Source organism: Drosophila simulans, chromosome X (genome assembly GCF_016746395.2).
Source record: "Drosophila simulans strain w501 chromosome X, Prin_Dsim_3.1, whole genome shotgun sequence".
NCBI lineage: Eukaryota > Metazoa > Arthropoda > Insecta > Diptera > Drosophilidae > Drosophila > Drosophila simulans.
The window spans coordinates 12072822-12096763 of record NC_052525.2 but is presented as its reverse complement, the minus strand read 5'-3'; the positions used below and the strand labels follow the sequence as shown (position 1 = coordinate 12096763).

The 23942-nt window shown below is 46.6% G+C and overlaps 4 protein-coding genes across 15 annotated transcripts; 2 read left to right on the top strand and 2 right to left on the bottom strand.

The window, feature by feature from the left end:
- Positions 1-792: 792 nt before the first annotated feature.
- Positions 793-4527, bottom strand: LOC6740090 (putative folylpolyglutamate synthase). Its single transcript, XM_016181079.3, has 5 exons — positions 4391-4527; positions 3604-3979; positions 3082-3258; positions 1467-2296; positions 793-1400 (listed from the first exon to the last, which is right to left on the bottom strand). Exons 2-5 carry the CDS (start codon positions 3889-3891, stop codon positions 980-982), a joined length of 1716 nt encoding a protein of 571 aa, XP_016039108.1. The 5' UTR covers positions 3892-3979; positions 4391-4527; the 3' UTR covers positions 793-979.
- Positions 4528-4689: 162 nt separating this feature from the next.
- Positions 4690-6095, top strand: LOC6740092 (box C/D snoRNA protein 1). 2 transcript variants are annotated; one of them, XM_016180823.3, is made up of 3 exons: positions 4690-4849; positions 4897-5687; positions 5742-6095. In XM_016180823.3, the coding sequence occupies exons 1-3, from the start codon at positions 4821-4823 to the stop codon at positions 5939-5941; spliced, it is 1020 nt and encodes a 339-aa protein (XP_016039106.1). In that variant the 5' UTR covers positions 4690-4820; the 3' UTR covers positions 5942-6095. The 2 variants fall into 2 exon arrangements, with proteins under 2 accessions (XP_016039106.1, XP_016039107.1); XM_016180824.3 differs by having other exon boundaries at positions 4696-4849; positions 4904-5687.
- Positions 6096-6572: 477 nt separating this feature from the next.
- LOC27208778 (protein transport protein Sec16A) lies at positions 6573-20406 on the bottom strand. 10 transcript variants are annotated; one of them, XM_016184334.3, is made up of 13 exons: positions 20172-20405; positions 15919-19074; positions 14434-14745; positions 12882-13338; positions 12095-12825; positions 11770-12034; positions 11557-11706; positions 10939-11493; positions 10187-10540; positions 8448-8629; positions 7799-8328; positions 7478-7719; positions 6573-7414 (listed from the first exon to the last, which is right to left on the bottom strand). In XM_016184334.3, exons 2-12 carry the CDS (start codon positions 19065-19067, stop codon positions 7586-7588), a joined length of 6819 nt encoding a protein of 2272 aa, XP_016039103.1. In that variant the 5' UTR covers positions 19068-19074; positions 20172-20405; the 3' UTR covers positions 6573-7414; positions 7478-7585. The 10 variants fall into 10 exon arrangements, with proteins under 10 accessions (XP_016039103.1, XP_016039097.1, XP_016039101.1 ...); XM_016184328.3 differs by having other exon boundaries at positions 6573-7411; XM_016184332.3 differs by having other exon boundaries at positions 10939-11490.
- Positions 20407-20823: 417 nt separating this feature from the next.
- Positions 20824-23941, top strand: LOC6725789 (mitochondrial potassium channel ATP-binding subunit). Of its 2 annotated transcripts, XM_002106750.4 has the most exons (5): positions 20824-20987; positions 21152-21512; positions 21588-22604; positions 22868-23473; positions 23537-23941. In XM_002106750.4, exons 1-5 carry the CDS (start codon positions 20938-20940, stop codon positions 23771-23773), a joined length of 2271 nt encoding a protein of 756 aa, XP_002106786.2. In that variant the 5' UTR covers positions 20824-20937; the 3' UTR covers positions 23774-23941. The 2 variants fall into 2 exon arrangements, with proteins under 2 accessions (XP_002106786.2, XP_039152295.1); XM_039296361.2 differs by lacking the exon at positions 20824-20987 and having other exon boundaries at positions 21389-21512; positions 21572-22604.
- Position 23942: the final 1 nt, after the last annotated feature.

Below are 23942 nucleotides of genomic sequence, written 5' to 3'. Positions count from 1 at the left end.
TTAATCCTTTTAGCGAACATCGCCAGGATTCACCCCCTCACACACACACACACACACACACAAGTGAATTACGCGGATTTGTTGCTGTAAACGGGACAGTTTAGCGCCCACGTCGACGTCGACGCTTGCAGAGGAAAAGTCCAGCAACAACATCAGCAAAATGAGTGAAAAAAAATATAGCTACAAAAAGGAAACTTTCGCAATGGCCGCTGCCATTTAACCGTTATTTAATCAGTTGCCTTAGACGCACAGCATCATCAACAGCAGCATGCCGTCCCACTCGCTCACCGACTTCCGCTGTCCCGTTAGCCATTTTGTTTGCCGTTTTCCCGGTGGGAGAGCAGGTGAACAACAGCTTGCCGTCTCCCTCATCGCCCAGGGTTGCCGTCGCGCCATTGGCTGTCATTCTGGCCACCCCTAAATGTCCCGGGGGAAAAAAGCAACCCTTAAAGCTCTCGCGTTTCCTTAGCCCAGTCTGATGCCGCCTTTGAAATCTGCGTCAGTCGCGGGAGTTGCGAGCTCCAAAACGCACCAAAGTGGTATGCAAGAAGATAAAGGACCAGAAATCAACGAAACACCGTCGGCGAGTTGGCAACTCTGTTTGGTGGGAGATTGTTCGATGTCCGTAAGGATTTAAGGAATCACCTATATTGAATATTTAGTTAGAATATAATATTTTGGTAAGTATCGTGGCGTACACATTATAAGTGTAAACTTTCGCCTGGTTAATATATTCCATAACAACTGTAAATAAGTTTACAAAAATGTGCAATATAACTAAAAATGGGCACAAAACATTTCTTAGTGTTTTTATTTCTACACAATATTTTAAACATTGCTTCATTAATAACTACAACTACATTTATTAGTGATCCACTTTAAAGTCCGACTAAGTGATATGCAAGTGGCTTGCGACTAAATCTAATAGCTACTAAGCAATCCCAGTGATTCACCCAGTTGCACTGGTTAGGAATGCGTCTTATTTATCAGTTCGAGATTTGGGATCCTCGATAAGATCTAGGGCACTTATAGCTGCTCCCAGCAGATGAATAGAGCCAGTGACGAGGACCTCAAGTTGTCCGTCGTTGTCCGTGGCTTGTGGAAATCTTTGCCAGATGGCAGTAAAAGCGTCGATTAGCGTATTATACACCTGACCCACATCTTTTTGTTGCTCCGTGGCGCAGAGGTCACTCCAAGCCGAGGCAATGATCCTCGCCCGATCCAATTGCATTTCGGGACTAAAACGAACCATCACCTGGCTGGGAGCATTTGGCGTTGAGGTGGCCAAATTGGGCACAAAACAGACCATGTCGAAGGCACAGGTGCGGTGGAGGAGCTTTAGCAGAGGTTCGAAACCGGAATTTCCGGTGCGATTGAAGATCAGAATCTTTGGGTTGACACTGCAAGAGGGGAAGTCAATCGAATCAATTATGTATTATAGGACTAACTCCTCCTACTCCGCTCACCTGTCTCGCACGCTCTTTTCAAACCACTCCGTGCACACTTCCATGCTTTCCAGAGTGTGAGCTCCGTCCAGATGTAATCGCATCCCGTGCCACTCGACTAGCTGGCACCGACCGGGCCAGTGGGTGCTAATCAGTCCGTCCAGCAGCTGTGGATCCATTTTCACCTCGTTGGGAGTGTGCTGGTGTTTTCCCGACTGCGACAACCAATCTTCGGCCAATTGAATGGCCAATGAGCCATTTAAGCGAATCAAGTTACTGAAGGTCTGCCAAATCGGAGCATATGCCTCCGATCGGAAGTAATCCTCGGTGGGTGGAACCTCATAGAGCGTGGCCGAGTTCTCCTTCGCCCGCTGACGTATCACCTCCAGGCATTCCGGCTGAGTAACATGGGTGAAGACATGCGATCCGGTCTTGATGATGCCCGCCTTCTGCCAGGCAATTTCCGGCAGTGTGCATCCCAAGAGCTCCGTGTGCTCCAGTCCCAGCGATGTGATGCCCACTGTGCGCACATTTCTCACGATATTCGTGCAATCGTGCTCACCACCGATGCCCACTTCCAAAACGACCACATCCACATTCTCTGCGACGAAAACATGGAATCCCAAGATGGTCAGGAACTTAAAGTAGGCGGGCATGTCGTGATCATGTTCCCGCCGATCCCACAAACGGCTGTAGACCTTCCAGAACTGCTCCGTGAACTTATCCTTGGCCAACAACTGGCCATCGATACGAATCCGCTCGTTGGTGAACAGGATGTGGGGGGAGCTGAAGAATCCCGTGCGGACACCTTGATGGCGAAGCAGAGATTCCGTCAAGGCGCAGGTGGAGCCCTATATGAAGACGTATTCATCATCATCAATACCAATAAGAACTTAAAGAGAAATCGTATAAGTTATACGCAATTTATGTGAACAGCGAATAAGAAATTCACTCTCATTATGTCTATAGTATTTTTCGAAATGAAAAGGTATGTTGGAAACCCGGCAACATTTCCATTCAAAAATTCAAGTGCGAAATTATCAGAATTCTAATCCACTTTAACAACGTTTTTATCTGATTATGTTAGTTATCTATGGACGTGTCCCATTAACAGTACAAAACGTGCAAATAAAAAGCAGAGAAGTCAAGGCACAAATTATGAAAAATGAAATTTGAAACAAAAAACATTTGAGAGATTAAAACGGACAATATGATACTCCTCTTACATAAAAACTAGCCAAGGAGTACGAATTTAGATTCATTATATCGAAAGGTATCAGGGAAATCAAATTAATTAAACCAAACCATAAGAAGATAATGATATTATTTAAAGTTCTCGACATGAATGTAAATTAAATATAAACTGCAATTATATTGATATATATATAGATATTTGGCTCACTTCATATACCCGGCTGATAGACGTAAGAAGGGTATCAAAAACCCAAGCAGATCGATCAATAAAAATATCAAATTGAAACCTAAACAAATCTAATCAGCAACTGAGCGATTAGCGGCCTCGCCACAGTTCTCCGATTGGAAGAAACAAGAGCTCAACGATCGAGAGAGCAAAGCCAAGGGAACCCAAAGAAAACAGGTTGAAGCCATTGATATACATTTGTATGTATGTACCCACCTTGCCCTTGGTGCCGGCCACATGGATGAAGGACAGCCGCTCGACAGTTTCCAGCGGCAGACCACTCCGCTCCAGATATTTAATGGTATCCGCTTTGGTATCCACGCGGGCGTTTTTCATCGAATTCCTTATGGCAGCATCGTTCGACTGCAGAGAATTCAACTGCTTGATGGCCAACTGAAAGTAGTGGGAAATTTGTAAAATAATAATTAATAACAAACGAATGTACGTTTAGCTGGGTCAGCATGACATATAGAAACTTTTCAACTGAAGATGAAACACTTGTTACTGTAATTCCGACCCACATACCAAATTTCATATCAATCACACAAATAATTATGAAAACATACATAAATGATTTTAGTATTTAGATTTACAATAATCCCGTTTTCAAATCGACAAGATTATGCTGCGATTGTGAAATCTTAGGTATGACATTAATAGTTAATAAAACTATGTAAAAGTAACTAAAAATTGTATCTGTTGGTTTCTAAATGGACTTGGGAATTGCTTTGGACTTACCTCAAAGGCGGCATCTGTATCCTTGTTATTGTTATCGCTGCTGGATTGGATATTGTCCGATCCATGATTTCCATTAATACTCTGCAGTGGGGGATTAAGTACGCGTTCCGCCAGGCCCACACCCGATCGGAGTACCGCCAGGTGCTGCATGCGCTGCGTTTTCACTGCACTGAGGGTGGTCACCGTACTGTAGGTGCTCATTGTACCGTGGGAGCTCGCTCCACTGACGACCAGTGATCTGGGCTTGCTACTGTGACGGACTAAGTAGCGCAACAGACAAACAGCCATATCAATAGAGCCGGTAGTCGTAGACCTCCGACGAACGGCTCTTCGGCTCACTCGTAGTTTTCACTCACAGGTGCTGGAGCGGTGGTATCTAATAACAAAAAAATGAAGGCAGAAAAAACTGGTGAATAAACAACACCTAATCGGTACGGAAACAGCGTTAAAATTGGGGTAGATCATATGGGTCGGACGCGCGTGTGCGTGGCTTGTAAATTGTAGGCTAGAGCAATTGACCGATAAGATTTTTTATACGCACAACAAATATAATAATAATAACTGATAAAATCTAGTTACTGCACGCGTATTCAAATATGGCGCCACATAATGTATAACGGGCAGTTGCTATCGTTTGCGATAAATAGATATACAAGCTCGATAACAAAAACATCGCACACACACACGCGTCCTTCGACACGCACGCTGTGTAAATAAACATTGCGTTCATGTTCATTAGAATGAGCAAATAAAACTAGTTTTGACTTCCAGGTGATATTGCACTCACTCGATTAGCAAGCTGTTTGATTAACGCACTATATGTTTTGCAATGAAATCAACGTAACAGCAACACCACAAAACATGCGAGCACAACAACACAAGATAACATGTGTACAGCAAACAGCTGTTTCAGCAACATGCACACCAAGTTGGCCATTTTCGAGCCAAATCTAGCTAGTGACAGATCTCACACGTATGGCGTTACATTCTATACTTTCAAGTCGTGGTATTCAAATGGAAGCACTTTTAAAAAAATTAAACTAAGCAACTATACTAAAGAAACTAAATAAATAACCCATACGTTAGCTATATTTCTAGCTACTTCATACAGCTACTATTAGCTAGACCCTAGCTAGATCAGCATCAGATGGTCAGCACTATGGAATGTAAACAATGCCAACACGTGGATTCAGCTCAAATTGAAATGAATACAGACGATGGCCGATGAGACCAGCACTAAAACCAGGTACTTCCCAATGATCATTGTTTTTTAGTGATCTAATAACCAACTAGAATCCAGAGAACCATGCGCCTGGGAATGTGCGAGGTGTGCGCCGCAAAGGAAGCCTGCTACGCATGTCCCAAATGCGAGGTGAAAACGTGCAGCCTGCCCTGCGTCCAGATCCATAAGAAGGAGCTCAACTGCGATGGCCAGCGGGATCGCACTAAGTTCGTACCGCTGAACGAGATGACCTCGCGGGAATTCATGAGTGACTACTGCTTCTTGGAGGAGTGCACACGCTATGCGGAGAATCGGAAATCCGATCCGTGCAAGCGATTTACCCACGACCAAAGGAATCTCCCAGTGACTCAGCATCGCATGCGGATGGCAGCCAAGAAGCGCAACATTAATCTGCGCTTGCAACTGGAGAATTTCAGTCGGCACAAGGAGAACACCACGTTTCTAAACTGGAAACTGGGACGATTCCATTGGCGTGTAGAGTGGCTGTTTGCAAACATTCCTTGCGAGGCAAGCCTTCCCCGGAATATAGTTCGATTCGTGGACGAGGAGTGCAATGAGGAGCTTACGCTGTCCGATCTGGTAGTCAAGTATGTGGATCTGCAGCACGAGACGGCACGGGATCAACGCAAACTGCTGGCCAACCATCAGACCGCCGGTATTGGCCAGCTGAGCTTTTGGCTTAGGGCCGAGGGTGTGCGTCGCAGCTCTACGAGGTGTTATCTCCTCGACTCGACCAAAACGCTGGGCGAGAATCTAGTCGGCAGAACCATCGTGGAGTTTCCCACCATTTTGGTCACCTACGAACCGAAGCCACCAGGAGGATATGAAGCCATCGACAGCAGTATGTTTTCGTGTCTAAATCGCCAATTTCATAAATTAATTTTCATATATTAAGGTGAGGAATTCGAGGAAGAGCAGGAGGAGGATCTGCCTGTAACCAAACCAGGGCCATCCTCCAACGCAGTTGCGGAGGACTTGGATGATTCACATGATGTGTACTATAAACTGGCTGCAGCATTTGCTGGTGAAGATGTTAGTGAAACTGAAGACGACGAAGAATTCGAGGAAATCTACAAACAACGTGTTGTACTGTAGAAACAAATAATACAGTACTATTACCCGCAATAACTGTCCCGCGCAAATAAAACAATTAGCTTTTATATATTTTTACATAAGTTCTGTATTTTCTCGTACGCATTTGATTTGATTTGTATTTTAGGCTTATTAAACATTAATAATTCATACCACACTTCGTTTCGATCTAGTTCCGTCATTGTCAACATCATCATATTACCAATCAATTATGATCATCATAATATAAGTATATATAAAGAAGTTGGAAAAATCAAGTTACAGAGCCTTGGGATTAATCGTAATTTGTGTACACATTTTGAGTACAGAGTTTTGTGGTCAATGCACAGCAGTTTGTCCCTATTTGGAGGATCTGTAGTTTAATTTTGATATACCAATTAGCATTTCGATTTGTACATAATACATATGTGTGCCAGTATATTCCTATATAAATTTATTATATTACTTTCATTCTTCCTATTCTTTGCTTTTTATATTTATTTTTTTTTTTTTGCCTGCACCAGTTATTTTTTTGTTTACTATTTAAATTTAAAATTAAAGCATAAACAAACAAGTTCTAACAAATAAACATTTTCAAAATGCATTTTCAATTCAAACAAATAGTAAAAAAAACAGAAAAAACCATTTTAATTGCTCTAAAGATACATTTATATATATATATAATTGGAATCATTTGCATATTTCACACCAATTGTAAAAAGAAACAGAGAGGAGAATACATTGATAAGAGAAACCAGGGAGAACAATTCATTTGCTTCTTAAACGCTTATCAATCGAATATCAGCTTTCGTAGTTATATAGACAGATAGATCAGTTATATAGTATTTAGAGGTGGAAAATACAGCAATGCATATTTAAAGTGAATTCCGAATTAGTGTCTGACCTCCTTCGAATACAAATTCATACAGCTAAACAAAAAATAATCATAAAAACTATGCAACATACAAAAGAAACATGTATATAAACAGAAATCGGGGGAACGGTCGTGTGTGGATATATAAAGGGTGGGGGATTGAGGGATTGGGTAATCAGGGTGGCGTATAGTTTACATAGAGAAAATTTACATATATAATTCGCTAGTCGTACATAAATCGCTTTCTTCATCGTTCCCTCAATTAAATCATTTACTAAACGTTAAGACATCGATCGCACACAAACACACACACGCACACATGCGCACAAATTGGTAAAATTAGGTGTTTACTTTCTTTTTTTTTTGCAATTAAATTGGGTGAGTTAATTTAGTAGAAGGACACGCACAAAGATAGCACAGACAGACAGAAGTTGAACAAACTGTAGGATCTTGAAAAAATCGTAGAAGCAACTTTTCCCCTGCTGGAAAGTTGACTTTTCTCGTGTGGATGTGTGTGTAAATTTAATGCATGACTGTGTGTGTTTGTGGTGTGTGTGTGTGTGTGTGTGTGAGCGGTCATCGGTTGCAAAAGCCTTTCTTTTTTACGTAGTTTCGAAGTGCTGCTGCAAAAAAGAGAGGAACCCCATCAATCAGGCATCATCCGCTACCTATCCGTATCAACTCACATCTTGTTGGCATTTGGGGCAGCCCTTTTTACACCCTCACATTGTCCTCCTCCGTCAACTGCTCCATATCGCGGGGCTTGTGTTCCGGCCAGTCCCTCCCCTGATTCCCTACTGCTGGGGTACAAAGTAACCGCCTTGGGGCACCGCAGCCGGCGCCATCATGGGGGCCAGCACATTCTCCGGCGCCGCCGACATTGGCGCACCCGATGGATTGAACACATCCACGTAGGAGTTCTTTAGCGCTGCAGAATGAGAAAGAAAAATAGGAATTAGTCCCTTTGTTGGTGAGATTCCTAACTAAATTTCGTAATATCGACTTACTGCGGTTGCGTTGCATCTTGAACATGTTCGACTGCAGCTTGGGCTGCGGTCCGCCGGGAACGGCCGCGGGATTGGGCGCCGCTAATGCCGCCGGTGCAGGTGAAGGGACAGCAAGTGGTGCCGGCGATGGTACCGTTGGAATCAGCTCGGGTGCCGGAGCAGCCGTGTAATCAATGGGGCTGCCATACATTTGCGGCTGAGACGGCGGTTGCTGATCCATCAACGGTGCTGATTGATGGCTGCCCGGCGCATTGTTGGCCACAGGCATTAAACCCATTCCCAGTCCGGTATTACCGATTGGCGCGGCGGGTGGTTCTCCAAGAGCCATGCCCAGATCACTCATTTTCGGTGGCGGCTTAAAGCTTTCAGCCTCGTCGCCGTTGCCCTCGGTGTTTGTCCAGCATTTGCGCTCCTTATCCCAGACGATGGCCGGATTCTTGTCATCCGGCAGGATCATTTGGTTCTTCGGCTTTAGCGACAACTTGTTCCAGAGTCCGCCAAACCAGCCCGCATTTTTATTTCCAGGTGCGCTGTATTAAGAATGATATATACTATTTAGAAGTTTGTCCTCCTCGTTTTGCATCAATTCGTTTCTCGTGAATTGTACTTCTCACCACCCAATTTGATTGGAATTCGATTTAGGACTCACCCAAGATCGCTGCCGGAGTTGGTCTGTTTGCCCGACGCCTGCTGTTTGCCAGCAGCCTCAGTGGAGCCTCCAAGCTTGGCCTTCTGGCCAGGATCAGCCACACCACCGGAACCACCATCGTCCTCATCTCCATAGCTCTTTGACTTGGGCATGGATATCGCCGGGCGCGTCTGTTGCTGCAGCTGTTGTGCGGATTGCAAAATTGAGGTTGGAGTTAAGAAATGGCAACGAATTAGTCTTCTGCGAGATGCAATCGAATTATACATAAGTCATAGATTATCGGTAAGAGTGTTTGGGTTGGTTAGTAACAGAGTAGTTATGGGTTAGTTAAATCGAATCAAATCGAATGAACAACGGAAACGTTTTAAAGTAACTGGCGCAGTCAAAAAAGCTCTGGCTCACAATTATTCGTATATAAGGCTTAGTGATAACATATTGCTTAGGGACGCATTAAGACTAGTTATAGATTTACAAGCTAACAGGCTAAGACAAGCTCCAGGTACAGTACAGAAAGCTCCCAAAAAAAGCAGCGATGCACTTGCTCCTCCCTATTTTCTTGTTACCTAACTCATTGGATTTGTAAATACTGACTGATCATTTGTGGGTATTACTAGGGCTAAGACAGCAAACTGTCGTCAGTTTGTTTACAATTTCTTCTTAGATCTAAGAGCCAAGCCAGCATTTGTGGATGTGCTGCTTCGGTGGCCTCTTCGAGTGGGTGCATCGATGTCGAAGGTGCGCACTGCGGCTCCCGGGGGCACCTGTTGCTCCTTTTTGCTGTCCAAATAGTTCTCGAATCGACTGAGGCTCTGCTCCACTTCGGAGCACATTTTCTTGTAGTTAAGTGGTATGGCTGGATTGGCTATCAGCTCCTTCATGGACCACACATGTTGTGGCTTGGCCGCGGAGGTAGCCGCCTCCACGGATGCCGGTGTTCTCTCGACTCTCTGTTTCTCGCCGCTTGGTATTATCCCATACTTATTGAGCAGTTGATGGGTATAGTAATCGCCATCATCGAAGCTCTCATCGTCGTCGCCATAAGGGAATAAATCCTCATCTCCATCTCCATACTCATCCTCATCGCCCTCTTCTTCGGCCTGCTCCTCGCCCTCGGCATCCTCATCTATAACATAATCATGGAGCATGTAGTTCCTATAGCGCTGTAGATCCTCACGATCTGCATTGGCCTCCGGATCATACGAGTTGCTCTTGAGTTGGCTCTGCCCCTGGGTCAGTGGCATATCAATGGGATAGGTTCCATTAAAGACAATATGTGGCTTTCGCGCTAGATGAACGTTTGGTTTAGCTTGCGCCACAGCCATAGTGTTCTCCTCCTCCACCTCATCCTCATAGTCCAGCTCATGTTCGAACTCTTGCTCCGATTCAGCAATGGTCGACGGAAGATTAAAATAAACGCGTTTGGTTGTTGATCCTCTAGCACCTATGGTTGTCGACGTTGTTGTCGAAGTGGCGGGCGTTGTGGGCGTGGCTGTAACAGTGGCTGCTTTAGCGGCAATGAAACGTGTGGGCGTGGTAAGCGTTTTTGGCGTAGCTAAGTATGGACTATTCTGGCTGTTAGACTTTCTACAACTTAGCAATTGATTAGGGACAGCAGGTACTGTTGCTGTTGCTGCAGCTTTTGTTGCTGCCGCTGCTGCTGCTGTTTGGTTGCTGCTGCTGCGATTGTTGCTGCTGCTGGTAGCTTGTTGTCGTTTATTTGTGCTGGAAAAGCTACTTACATCATTCAAATTGAATGCCTTTGCCGATGCTGCTTGTGGCGTCGCTGCCGCTGCAACTGTTGCCGGAGTTATCTGGGCAATAGCTGCTGCTGCCGCTGCTATTGTTGCTGTTCGTGACGCCTCTTGCCTTTTCCGCAATGAGCCGCTGCTGCGTTCCTGCTTCAGTGCGTTCGATTTGAAGCGATTGTTGCTGCTGGCGGCTCCATTGCTGCGAGTATGTTGCTCCTGCTGCAGCTGCTGCTGCTGCTTGGTTTGCTGCAAAATCTGCTGTTTAGCGTAGTGCAATATCTGCTGTTCTTCCTGCTCCTCATCCTCCTCCTCTTCATTCTTTAGAGCAGCTTGATTCTCAGTGGGCTGCATTCCATTTGGATAGAGGCATGTTTATAGTTTCGGTTTGTGTTTGCAATGTGATTAGAAACATGTTAGCAATTTGGCGAGTCCTACTTCTATAGCTATAACACAAGTTCAAGACAGATCAAAACTTAAGGCGTAAACATAATTACACAAAATACAAAACTAAAACATAACATACATTGATCAACTTAAAACGAACTAAAAAGATAAAATAAGCAGCGAAATAACCCTCTGTATAGCAATTCAAGAATATGCTTATTACATTTTTATATTCTATAAAAGGGAGCTGAAAATTCTTTAAAGCGACTATGAAAAATAACCTTTTTTTAACCGAACTTTGCATCAAATAGAAATACAGAGGGTTTAAGGACGGCTGACTATAGCTGACCAGGACTTACCTCGTCGCCATAAGGTGGCTGCTGTGTGCCCGACCAGTAATCGTATCCGTAGCCAGAGGGAACCCCAGCTGGATCTGCTGTTGGTTGTCCAGGTTGGTAGGCCTCACTTCCTGGCTCTATTTGGCCATAGCTTGGAGTAGGCTGTGGTTGAGGTTGCTGCTGGTCGTATTGATGATGTGCAGCATTTGGATCGTAATGAAGCTGGCCCGCATTGGGATCGTATTGATGCTGCCCCGCATTGGGATCATAGTAGGACGGTTGGCCCTGTCCATAGGAATCGGATTCGGTTGGCGCTTGAGGTGGTGGCTCATAATATTGTTGTGATGGCTGTTGGTGCGATTCCGATAAAACTTGTTGCTGCTGTTGCGACGGCTGTTGATCCACCGGTGGCAACTGCGACTGCAGCGTATTCTCCACGTTGCTGTTGCTCTCGTATTGCATGTTTAGTTCCCTGAATTGCTTGTTCACCTCTGCAAACTGCTGATCGATGTCGTTTTGCTCCTGCTGGATTTGCTGATTCTGCTGCAGTTGTTGCAGCTGCTCTTGTTGGGGCTGCTGCAAGGAAGGATTATCGCATTAGCAAGGTAACAAACGGTGCTCTGTAAGGTTTGACCTCACCACATAGGCCAGAGATCTAAGCTGACGCAACCAGGCCTTCTCTTCGGGAGCAGCGCTATCCTTGCTGGTGGCATTCGGAGGACTCGCAAAAGAAACACGATTGATCAGAATGGGATCATGGTAGCGCAGGCGTTCGGCCAAACCGCAAACCTGTAAAAACACATTTCAAATTTATTAGGTCGCATATGAGGCAGGTTTTTTAAAGAACCTTACCCGCTGAATGAAATCACTGTCGTAGCTTTCCGGCTTCAGTTCGATGTGCCTGGCGATTTGTTCCAAATAATTGGTGCAGCGGAAATGCTGACCATAATCGAGGATCCTTGTGGCCAGCAGGAACTTGTAGTGTTGGAAGTGGGCAATGCTAAACTTCGGATCGAACAGCGATCGAGCATACTCATAGATCTCGGTCATGATGATGGCCTCGTTGCTGGCAAATTCGTTGAAGTGCTTGTAGTGCGAGGAACCCAGCAGGATAAGCCTGTAATCGAACGTATGACATGTAAGTGGACCATCAAAAGCTATAAAGAGCTAAACTCACCTGGGCACATTGGCGGTCAGAGTAGTTAGCTCTGTAGCAGAGCTATCGTATCGTCCGAACTCCTCCTGAGCCACCAGATAGCAAAAGTGTGCCGCATATATATCGCCGCGCTGGAAAAGCGTATCGCCGAGGGCCACTACCGAACTGCGATCATACTCCGGCTGGCGACTCTTGTTCGTCACCAGGATGGAGAGATGCGACCGCCAGTCACCCCACTGTTCATCCCTCAGCTGGCTGACGCACGCCGGTGTGTGGCAGCTCTTCATTTGGTATAGTGTCTGCAATGGATCGTTGGCCTTGATCGCTCGATTGAGGAACTTCTGGGCTACGTCTGTGAGAGCATAGCGATCCTCGTAGAGGGCCAAGAAGAATGCATGTGTCCACAGGCCATTGTCGGTGGCCCACTGGAGTGCCTCCTCGACATTTCCGCGCAACACATAGCTGCGGAACTTGTCCGTTGCCGCCTGTTCCGACAGAGGCGTTGCTGCGTTTGCAGCATCAGCTCCATTGATTGAGCTAGTTGCCGCACCTGCTGCAAGTGTTTCCGCAGGTGTAACTCCTGCTGCCGATTCGCTATCTAAATCCGAATCCCCTGTCTTGTCCGCCGGTGCAGCCGCATCCTGTTCGGCATCCGCATCTGGCTCGTTCTCTGCTTCGAACTCGCTGGGATCGTAGGGATACTCTTGCTGGTTCTCCAGCAGCAGATCGCCCACATCCGTGTCCGCAATGTACTGAATAAAACGAATGATTAGGAATCATATCCATATATGATCACATCCCTACTTACCCCATTTTGGCGCAGCAACAGTATAAGCAAGTGCCACATGAGCGCATGGGAGGCACGGTACTTCGTCACGCTGCCCTGTGGCTTCTTCTGCGTGGCATACAGTGCGGTGCAACCCTTGGTGGGTCCCAGTCGGATCTGCTCCTTGCAGAAACTGATGATCTTGTCCTTGTGCAACTTGCGTCCCTGCAAGGGACCTGGATACATGCGCAGCAGGCTGCTCGTACCGTCCCGAATGCGTGGTGGTGCCACCTCCACATCGTTGCGCAGTCGTCCACGTCCCGCGTACTTGGGCTTCACCTTCAGGAGCAGACTCATCGCATACGAGGCCACCAAATGCGGTCGGTTGAACTGCAAGGGAGTGCGTCTGCGAGGCGGACGAGCCACCGCAGTGTTGGTCACCGGTCCAGCGGTTCCAGCCACTCCTCCATAAGTCGAAGGTGCCGCCTCGGCAGCAGCTCTACAGTGGATCACAAACATATAAGAATTAGTAATGTGGTAATGTGACAAACAAACGGTCTCAGCGAGGAAGTAACAAAAGAGATCATGCAAAATCGAAAAGGGAGTATCGGGTGGTATCGGGGGAGTAGAAAACGAAATTGGGAGAAAAGAACCCATCAGCGAAGAATCATCAACAGTTCCCACTTCATGCCACTTAAGAGACAGGTCTCAACAGTTCTCCACAGATCCCAAGCTGATGTTCCAATAAAATATAGATGATATAATGGTTTTTCTGCAACCTATTGAACTTTTGTTCTGTGCACTTTCTGTTTTTTTGATTTAACATTTCTTAAACGTTTTCTTACTGAAATGTATGTATTTTTCTTTAGAGATTAAACACAATTAAGAAAACCATGTTTTTCAATTGTTTTGGAAAAATAAAATAGGGTTTTTAAGGTGACTTTTAGGTAACAGTAATTTCTTCAAAGAAATAAGTTTCCTGAACCCAACCATCCAAAATTCCGAAAAAAACATCTGTTCTATAGAAAGAGACAAAGCGAAGAAACTATTTCCCAAAGCAGCAGAAGAGTGGGTGCGACAGAGAGGGGTAGAGTGTGGATGAAAAGGACAGGTGTTTTGGGTGATCTTGTTTTTGCCTAGAAGAAAGCGCAAAGCTTCAGAGGAGAGAAAGAGATAAAGCGCGACAAAAAGCGAGATAGTGGGTTTAGTTTTTGTCAGACAGCTGGCGTTTCTTTTAATTTTTGTTTTTTAATTGTATACCCTTGCAGAATATAATTTATTCATTTCAGAACTATTGAATACTTAATTAGCAAAATCAAACAAAATCTTGAGTTAAATGGATCATAACAAATTCACAAATGTGGGTTCAAACTTAACGTTATGATCACATAAATGATATTGTATCATTAAGATTTTCATTTACCGAATTAGTAAATTCATAAAGAAGATCGGTATTTAATGGATGTATTCTGAATAACTAAATTTTTCTCATGACAGCAAGGGTATATACATATGAACATTGGCTTGCCAAAGTTAATGTCCTTTCTCGTTTTGGCTGTCTAAGGATTCTGTATTTCTTTTTTGTATTGACCACCTGATATCGAGACCGCATTCGGAACCAGCGTAATACGGTCCGCATCGGGAATTGCGTCCATCGCCGTTCAAGTTACTCAGCGATCGGGCACTGGAGAGTGGATATGCTTGGTATTGGTTATAGATGGAACCTCCTCCGTGGGATCCGTAAAAACTGGCATTGTCCTCTGCAACGCTAAAGCTGGAGTTCAGGTGATCCTCCCTCTGCTGTTGTTGTTGTTGCTGCTGCTGCTGTTGTTGTTGCTGGTAGATCAGCTCTTTGTATTGGTGACGATGGAATTCATTGGCTTGGGTTATGTATGCGTGTGTATACCTGTATTGTATATATGTATATGTAAAGGTGGAAAGTTGGGCAGATAGCACATATGTATGTTGTTGTTGTTGGTGTGCAATTTGTTGTAGTTGCGATTGCGATTGTTGTTGTTTTTGTTGGTTAGAGACGAAAACAGTTTTGCGGTTATTTACGAATTTTCATTAGTTTGGTTTTTGCATTTGTTTGGATCTTAGTGTGTGTATGTGTGTTGTTTTAATTAGTAAAACACGTACACAGCGAACGGCACACGGGGAACAAAGTGGAAGTGGAACATGGTATATGGCGGGATGGTGGAATCCAATTGGAATATGCAACATGTATTTGGGGTACAACGCAAGGGGAAAAGAGAAAGCTGCAAGAGAGCGAGCGAGAGCGAGACACCTAGGTTCTAATCACTTATGTACTACAAACAAAATTAGCAAGTTTTAGTTCAGTTGATAAGATTAAAGCCCAAGTCCAACCTCAACATTTAAGGGACGGAGTGGTGGTGTAGATGGTCAATGGGAGGGGGTAGGGTTAATATACCCATTCAAACGCTAAACAATCAATGTTAATCATCCGTTTTTAGTTGACAAACAGCAAGGTAATGTAAGAAAGCCAGAGAAAAACCAACAACTACTTCGAGATCAAAAAGTTAGGAGCAGGTAAACGGGTTCAGACTAAGGGTTAAGGTATCAGGTGACAGGGGTTAAACGAAACTAAAGGAACGTTGGCAAAGGAACACTTTGGATCGGCCGAAATTCTAGAGCCCGAAACTTGCAGAGATTACACTGTCCTACTTAATTTCATTACACAAAATAAATTTAAGTGGAATAGTTAAATAACAACATGCCATTTAATTTATATAATCTTTTTTGACACTAAACGAAAGTCTTTTATTAAGCTCCAGTGAACGAATAGTATTAAAAAATCAAGCAAAAAATTACCTATTTTTTCCAACCATTCACTACAAAACTAATACTTTGCTAATCTTATATTTTATGCAACATTAATAATAAATGCAACTTGTGAATAACCCAGCCTATCTACAGCAATAAAGAAAATCCAAATATAAAGATTTCCTCAAACCCTTATCTAAAATCTCTGCAAGATTCTTGGGTATTTCTAGATGACCAAGCAAACTTCATAAATAATAAAGACATAAAAAAACATGGCATGTACTTGGAAACTAACCTTTCTCGCTCCCTGAGCATAGCGGCTTCACTGCTACCGCTGACACTTCCTCCGCTCGTGGCGGCCACCAACTGGGCGGCACTGACGGGCACCGCGCCGGGCACCAATCCGGGAATGACTCCTGCTCCAGCGGTAACTCCGCCTTTCGAAGCAGCTGCCGAAACAGCTGCGTTCATCGAGTTGATCATTTGGCCATAGAACTTCGCATACATATCAGCGTAGACTTGTGGATTCCGCGACATTTGCTCGTACATTCCGTAGGGACCATAGCCGGTGGCTGACACGGGATACTGAGCACCAGCATTGCGCTGATCCTGATAACGTCTGCGTCCATCATCCGTACGGGCACTTCGACCCGAATTCTCGTAATTCCGTCGACCGCCCGAGGAGCGTGACTTTTCAGCAGACGATTGTGGTTTGGTTGAGCGCCGGGATCGATTACGTTCCCGTTCGTAATCATCGAAATCCTCCTCGGCGGCACTGCGTCGATGGCGACTGGTTTTACTGCTCCGTCCACCGCTGCCGTCCAGTTCTGCGTCGCCCATGTGATTATACTCCGGATTATCCGACTCGCCCTCGTAGTTGCTGTTGTTGTAGCGACGCGAATGATCGTACGAACGATCCGGATCCTCGCCACCGCTGTGATACTTGTTGGATCGTCGCCGCCATGTGCGGTCACGCTCCCTATCCCGCTCCCTTTCACGTTCCACCTTAGGATCCTGATGGCGACGGGAGCGTCCCGATTCGTTGTTACGTTTGTGATGTGTTTCTCTCGAGGATTTCGTCTCGTGATGGGCAGCACCGCGCACAGAATCCTCCGTTTCGCCTTCGTAGGGATAGTGACCATGGCTGCGTCCACGACTGTGCCTCTCCTCCATTAGATCCCTGCGCTCACGCTCCCGATCCCGCTCCCTTTCGCTCTGCAGGAATTCATCGGACTCATCGGACTCTAGATCCAGCGAGGCGGTGGTCCGACGACCTACTGCTGCACGCTTCTTCTCCTGCTGAGTGGTTGTATGTTGCTGGTGTTGCTGCTGCAGCGTGGACTGCTGCTGATGTGGTTGCTGTGCATTTAGCGGGGTCATCGCCTGGGGCGGATTGTTGTGATGCAACTGCTCCGGCTCGTCGGGTAGAATATTGTGATGTACTGAAGTTGTTGGCAGTTCAGCCAACGTTGGTGGCGTTATAGCTTCGCGATCCTCCAGATTCTCGCCATCTAGCACCACTTCCCGCTGTTCTCTCAGCGACGGGGCATTGGTCTCCACGCCGGTTACGACGCGGCGAGGTGGCGTCTGTATATTACGCACTTGCTGCTCGCCGTCAGAGGTGTCCTCGCCATCTGCGCGACGTTCTTGCATGTGCAGAGCAGCTGCCTGGGCCACATTAAGTGGTGGCTGCTCTGTGGCTCCTGTGACCTGGCGTTGCTGCTGCGAATCCAACTCCGGTTGGCCCAAAACCAGACGAGACAGTCCTGGTGGTGGCAGCAGGCCCGCATCCGGATCCGCTTCGCCTTCGCCCAGCTGCTCGGACAGGTGACTGGTCTGCAAGTACTGGGCCCGTTCGTCATTCGGCGCGGACAAAACCTCCTGATTGTCCGGTTCCAAGGGCGCAAAAGCCTGTGGAACAGCCGGTGATGCATAGAGCGATGCGTTAGGTACAGGAATGGGTGCAGGAATGGGTGCACTTAGTGGAGCTCCAAGTGAAGCCTCAACCGGTGGCGCCGCAATTAAGTTGAAACCCTCTCCATGAGCTTCTGCTGGCACACCAAAGAGCTGTTCTGCTGGTGGCGGAATTGCTGCTACTGGTGCCACAGGAGCAATTGCAGCAACAGGAGCTGGAGGCGATGGAGCTCCTGCCGCAGGGTCTGCCATTATGTTTACTCGCTTACTTAGGCCCGTGGAACGCTTAAAGGGATTGGAACCAGACGATGGAACCATGCTAGGTGGCAGTGCAGCCGGTGGTGCAATAGTTGTAGCGTCCGCTGGCGGTGCTCCCACAGGTGGGGCTCCTACTCCAATGTTAGGTGCTGGAGGAGCTCCTACTAAAGCGGAAGGTGCTGGCGAAGCTCCCACTCCTGCAAGATGTGCTGGTGGAGCTCCCACACCGGCGAGATGTGCTGGCGGAGCTACTACTCCAGTGGGTGGTGCTGGCGAAGCTACAACTCCTGCAAGATGTGCTGGCGGAGCTCCTACACCGGCGAGATGTGCTGGCGGAGCTACTACTCCAGTGGGTGGTGCTGGCGAAGCTCCTACTCCTGCGCCATGTGCTGAAGATGCTCCAACAGCATAGATTGGCGATCCCACAGCAGTCATTTGTGCAGAGTACGAAGTCAGTGATGTTGGTGGTGGTGCTGCAGTTGGTGGTTGGTTTTGGAAAGCCTGGGGAGGCACAATGGCATCCAGTTCGGGTTCCTGCCCCAGTTCCGGCGGCGATTGTGGCTGCTGTTGCAACAAAGGTGTCGATTGTTGATTCAATGGCTGTTGTTGCAAGGACGTTGACTGCGGATTTGCTGGTGGCGGCAACTCCCCATTGTTATTGACATTATTGTTGGTTGCAAACGCCTGCCAACTACCTTGCGAGGATTGAACATTGAAGGAATCCTCCAGCAGTTGTCCAGTTGGCTCTAACAGGCCATCGGTGCCGTTGCTATTATTGTTGTTGCTATTGTCGTTCCAATCGCCCCAATCACCCCAGCCATCGCTCCGGCCGCCACCACCTCCTCCTCCGCTATTATTGTTGTCAAACGAGTCCAGAGCTGGTTCCGCTGGAGCCGGGACTTGTGGCTGCTGGTGAGTGGGATAATACAGTTGCTGCTGGATAGTATGTTGCTGCTGCGTAGGCTGTTGCTGTTGCTGCTGCGGTGGCATTTGCTGCTGCAGCATAGGATGTTGCTGCTGCTGTCCCGCAAAGTAGTTATTGTAGTTCAGGGATTGTTGCTGCTGCTGCTGCTGCTGTTGGTGCTGATCCTCTGGCCAATAATTTGGCTGATTTTGCTGGAACATTTGGCTGGCATAGACTTGCTGCTGCTGGGCAGGAAGAGTTTGCTGCTGTTGGGGCATTGCATGTTGCTGCTGTGGAGTAGGATGTTGCTGCGGCGCCTGTTGCTGCTGCTGATGCGGTGGCAGCCAGGGCGCATTATTGTGCAACATTTTGGATCTGAACAAAGAAAAAGGAAACAAAAGGATGTCAACTTTTGAACTCAAAAATGAATGCCTACTTATTCCTACATAAATCACGTTAATATCCTGTTTAATCATCAATTTAAATATCATTGTAAGGTGTTGTCAGGTCCCTAGAGGACCCGCAATTCGGACATGCTTAATTTCCAAAAGGGATATTTAACCCAAAAAAGGGTTTAAAGGTATGGTCGTAATGAAAGAACTTTTAAGGTGTCCGTTTCGCGCCCAAGATATTTAAAAGGTTTCTAGGTGTTATAAGGAGTTTTCCGTGGAGGTTGCAGGGGGTGGTTGTTCGATTTTGTGGGGCAGTTCAATGAACCAAACCAGTTTTTGTGGAAAATTACCCGTTTTCATGGATTTTCCTTAATGACACTTGGAAACTGTGAAGAGCGATGGAAAATACGCAATCGAATACAATACAAAATCGAATTTAGGGTATATTATAGAGCTCACAATGAGCGGAAAAGCAAAAGTTAAAAGTTTACGTGGACGTTTGCCATATTTTGCCCCTTCTCCCTCCCACACTCTTCGGCTCTTCTTCTTCGTTTTGTTACCACCGTTTCATTGCTCTCTTACTGTTGTTGTTGTTCTCTTGACGCAGCAGGTTTTTTGTTTTACCTATTTTTTAAGCCGCTGATAATTTGTGCAGTTGATTTTTCGAAACTGACCTTAAATTTACTTTTTTCATTTCTTTTTTTTTATTTATAATGTTTTTTTACCACTTCGCAAGTCAAAAGTGAAAACACTCTCTTGAAAAAAAAAATTGGAGCAGCGGTGGGGGAGAGAAAGAGACAGCACTCTTTTTTCTTTCTCTTGGCGAAAAAGAACCATACGCAGGGTTGCAATCCGGTGTTTTTGTGCGAATTTTGAGCACACAATCGCTTTTACTAGCCACAATAAACTAATGAAAACACTTGGCAGATGGCTTTGTCAATTATCTTTTATAAAAATAAAACACAGCCCAATATTACGAGAGAGAGAGTAAACACACATTCGCAGGCAGGTAGGTTGCACACACACACATACATCTCTCCTTTTTCTCTTCTAATTAGCTTACGCTGCACACTGACTTACACAAATCGCTTGTTTATTTACACGCACTCGGTACGGCACTGTTTTCGGCTGTTCTTAACTCAAAATATTATACAAGTTACTTGTTTGCTGACGTTCTTGGGAGTTAAACAATGAAATATGCAATTTTTTCGATCCGAACGCAGCAATGAAATCAAATGCCAACTCGACTTTCGTGGCGTTGCCAGACTGCCAACAGATAGGGATGACACTAAACAGTTGGATTGGTGTGACAGGACAGAAGTCACTTAAAAAATCATATATTGCTACATTTTAAATATTTTGTTTCTATAAGGGTTTAATCTTTTAAATCGATAAATCATTTAAACACAAGAAGAGAAAACCCTTTAAAAATCATATATTGCTACATTTTAAATATTTTGTTTCTATAAGGGTTTAATCTTTTAAATCGATAAATCATTTAAACACAAAAAGAGAAAACCCTTTTTACTTCCACATTTTTTGATTCGTATCCTATAAAACGTATCATTTTCGGCTTCATTGGAAACTAGTCTTCGGTATGTATTAAAAGATTTTAAAGGGACCCATTCAATATTCTCAAATAAGTTAATTTTCTCTGTAGAATCGCTATTTAATGGCGATTTAAAATACTAAACAAGAAGAAAATATCGGGAATGCCCCTTTAACGAGTCGCCGAACAATCGATAGCTTACAGCTGCCCATCGCTAGCCATGCCTGTGCGTCTATCGCCAGGTGATGCGTTAACGCTTGCGTATTTTGTTGATATTTGCAAGCCACGCGAGAAGAGATGCTGCGCCTACTCGTGTCCAATTGCGGCAGGAGCAGCGACATATTTAGGTAGAGTAGGGGTCACCATCGCGGGCGAGGGACTGGGCCGCCGACGCACGAGGATCTGCTACGGCCAGCAGTGAATTGGGGAAACAACGACCCCCCTTGCCCTCACTCCGGTTATGTCATCAATCAGCCAAACTATTATTAACCGCCCATTTCGCTTTGTTTAGCCGCCACCTGCTTCAGCCCACGCAGCAGCCACTGCCACGCCTTCAGAATGCCGCCCGCTTGATGCGCCAACATTTGCGTGGAACGAACGCTCCACAACCGCCCGCGATCCCGCCCACAAATGCCAGCCGCCTGCTACAGACGACACGCCTGCTTGTGTGGGGCGGTGGTAGTCTAGCTATCGGTCTGGGCGCCCGTTTCTGGTGGGCGGGGCATCGCGGTGCGATCGTCCATTGCGAAGGCAGCCGACTGGCCATTCGAAAGGAGGAGGAGGAGAACACTGCGTCGGAGCAGCACTTCGACTGGAAACGTTTGTGGACCTACCTGGAGCCACATCTCTGGGAGCTGATCGGGGCCGTATGCGTGAGTTCTTGGAACACAAAAAGCCCACTAACAGGTGTAGCATTTGTCAAAATATTTAGATAATTTCATTTGCAGGCCGCGCTGATAGTGGCTTATATCAACATACGCATCCCAAATCTTCTTGGTGACCTGGTAAACACACTGGCCAGATATGCCAACACGTACGTGATGGATCCGATCAACAACTCGTTCGTAAAGGACGTGAGCAAGCCGGCCAGCAATCTGCTGAGCCTATACATGCTGCAGTCTGGTTTCACCTTTATGTACATCTACCTGTTGAGCCGCGTCGGTGAGCAGATGGCGGCCAAGATGCGGCAGGATCTGTTCACGCAGATTGTCGTCCAGGACATCGCATTCTTCGATGAGAATCGGACGGGCGAGCTGGTCAATCGACTGACCGCCGATGTACAGGACTTCAAGACCTCGTTCAAGCAGTTCGTCTCGCAGGGACTGCGAAGTGCTGCCCAGCTGATTGGCGGCAGTATATCGCTCTTCATGATTTCACCGCACATGGCCGCCATTGCGCTGGCCAGCGTTCCGTGCGTGGTTATGTTCATGACGTATTTGGGCAAGAAACTGCGCCATCTAAGCAAAAGCTCCCAGGCGCAGGCGGAACGAGCGACGGGTGTCTGCGAGGAGGCACTGTCCAACATCCGAACGGTTAGATCCAGTGCCTGTGAATACCGCGAGATGCAGCTGTTCGAGGCGGAGACCAATGAGGCGGCTCGACTGGCGCAGAAACTCGGCTACGGCATCGCCATCTTCCAGGGCCTGACCAACTTCTTCCTCAATACACTAGTCCTATCAACGCTCTTTATGGGCGGCCACCTCATGTCCACGGAGAGTCTGTCGCCGGGTGCTCTGATGGCCTTCCTGGTCGCTTCGCAGGGTGTGCAGCGATCCCTGGCCCAGGGATCCATCCTGCTGGGCACCATGATCAGAGGCATGTCGGCCGGCAGTCGAGTCTTCGAGTTCCTTTCGCTGCAGCCACAGGTGGAGCTGCTGCGCGGCTACATCATCCCACAGGAGCGGCTGCACGGCGAGATTCGTTTCGAGAACGTCTCCTTTGCATATCCCATGCGACCCGATCATGTGAGTTATCTTAAAGTATACCTTCAGTTCATTCTCGAGACAATGATGGCATATTTATATTAATCGATCTTCTGTAATTTGTAAACTCGCCACTTTTTTATATAATATTGAATAACTTCTTATCGCTTCCGCAAGTAGATAACCATTTTATAATGCCCACAAACATTTATGGCCAATATTTACGGCTAAGTGATAAAAAGATTAGAGCCTAGGCAATGCGAACAGTAATGAACTTCCTATGTCAATTTTTGATTCATTCGCAGCTTGTGCTCAAGGACTTCAGCCTGACGCTCCGCCCGGGCCAGACGGTGGCCCTGGTGGGAGCCAGTGGATCGGGCAAGTCGACGATAGCGTCGCTGGTGGAACGCTTCTACGAACCATCGGCGGGCAATATCAAGCTGGACGGCTACAAGCTGTCGGACATATCGCCCTATTGGCTGCGGTCCAATGTCCTCGGTTTCATCGAACAGCAGCCAGTGCTGTTTGGCACATCGATATTGGAGAATATCCGATATGGCAAACCGGATGCGGGCGAGGAGGATGTATATGCGGCAGCGCGTCTATCACAATCGCACGACTTTGTGACCGCCCTGCCCGATGGATATGCGACGCATGTGGGCGAACGCGGCACCCAGTTGAGCGGCGGTCAGCGGCAACGCATCGCCATCGCACGGGCGCTGCTTAAGAATCCGCGCATCCTCATCCTCGACGAGGCGACGAGTGCCTTGGACGCCACCAGCGAGGCGGAGGTGCAGAAGGCACTCGATACGGTGGTCCAGAATCGCACCACTCTGGTGATTGCCCATCGGTTGTCCACGATACGAAACGCTGACCTCATCGTCGTCCTTGATCAGGGACGCGTGGTGGAGGTGAGTTGTCCTAGACGATTGGTATTGGTATCTTCTGAAATAATCATATTTTCCATGTTTTAGACCGGCAAACATGACGAATTGATGGGCAAGCGGGGCCTGTACTTTGAGCTGGTGCGTCAGCAGGAGCGACGGGACATCCAGGAGCAAGTCCAGGCGGTGGAGGACGTGGTTGCCATCAAGGAGCAACAGACAACTGCAACAGCCGCAGCAACTGCAACTGCGGCAGATACTTCCGGAGCAAAAGTGACAGTGGGGGGCAGCAGCTTTGGTGGCCGGGCAAACGCAGCGCAAGGATAATGACGATCTTAGGCAAATTGAATGATTCCCTGTACACTTAATTTAATATTCTTATGTTTTCACCTTTTTTATTTGTTTTCAACTGACCAAAAACAAAAATGGTGAGAGACGCTAACAATAAGTATACAATAAAATAAACGCTGAAGACAGTATTGTTTTTGTTATAAAC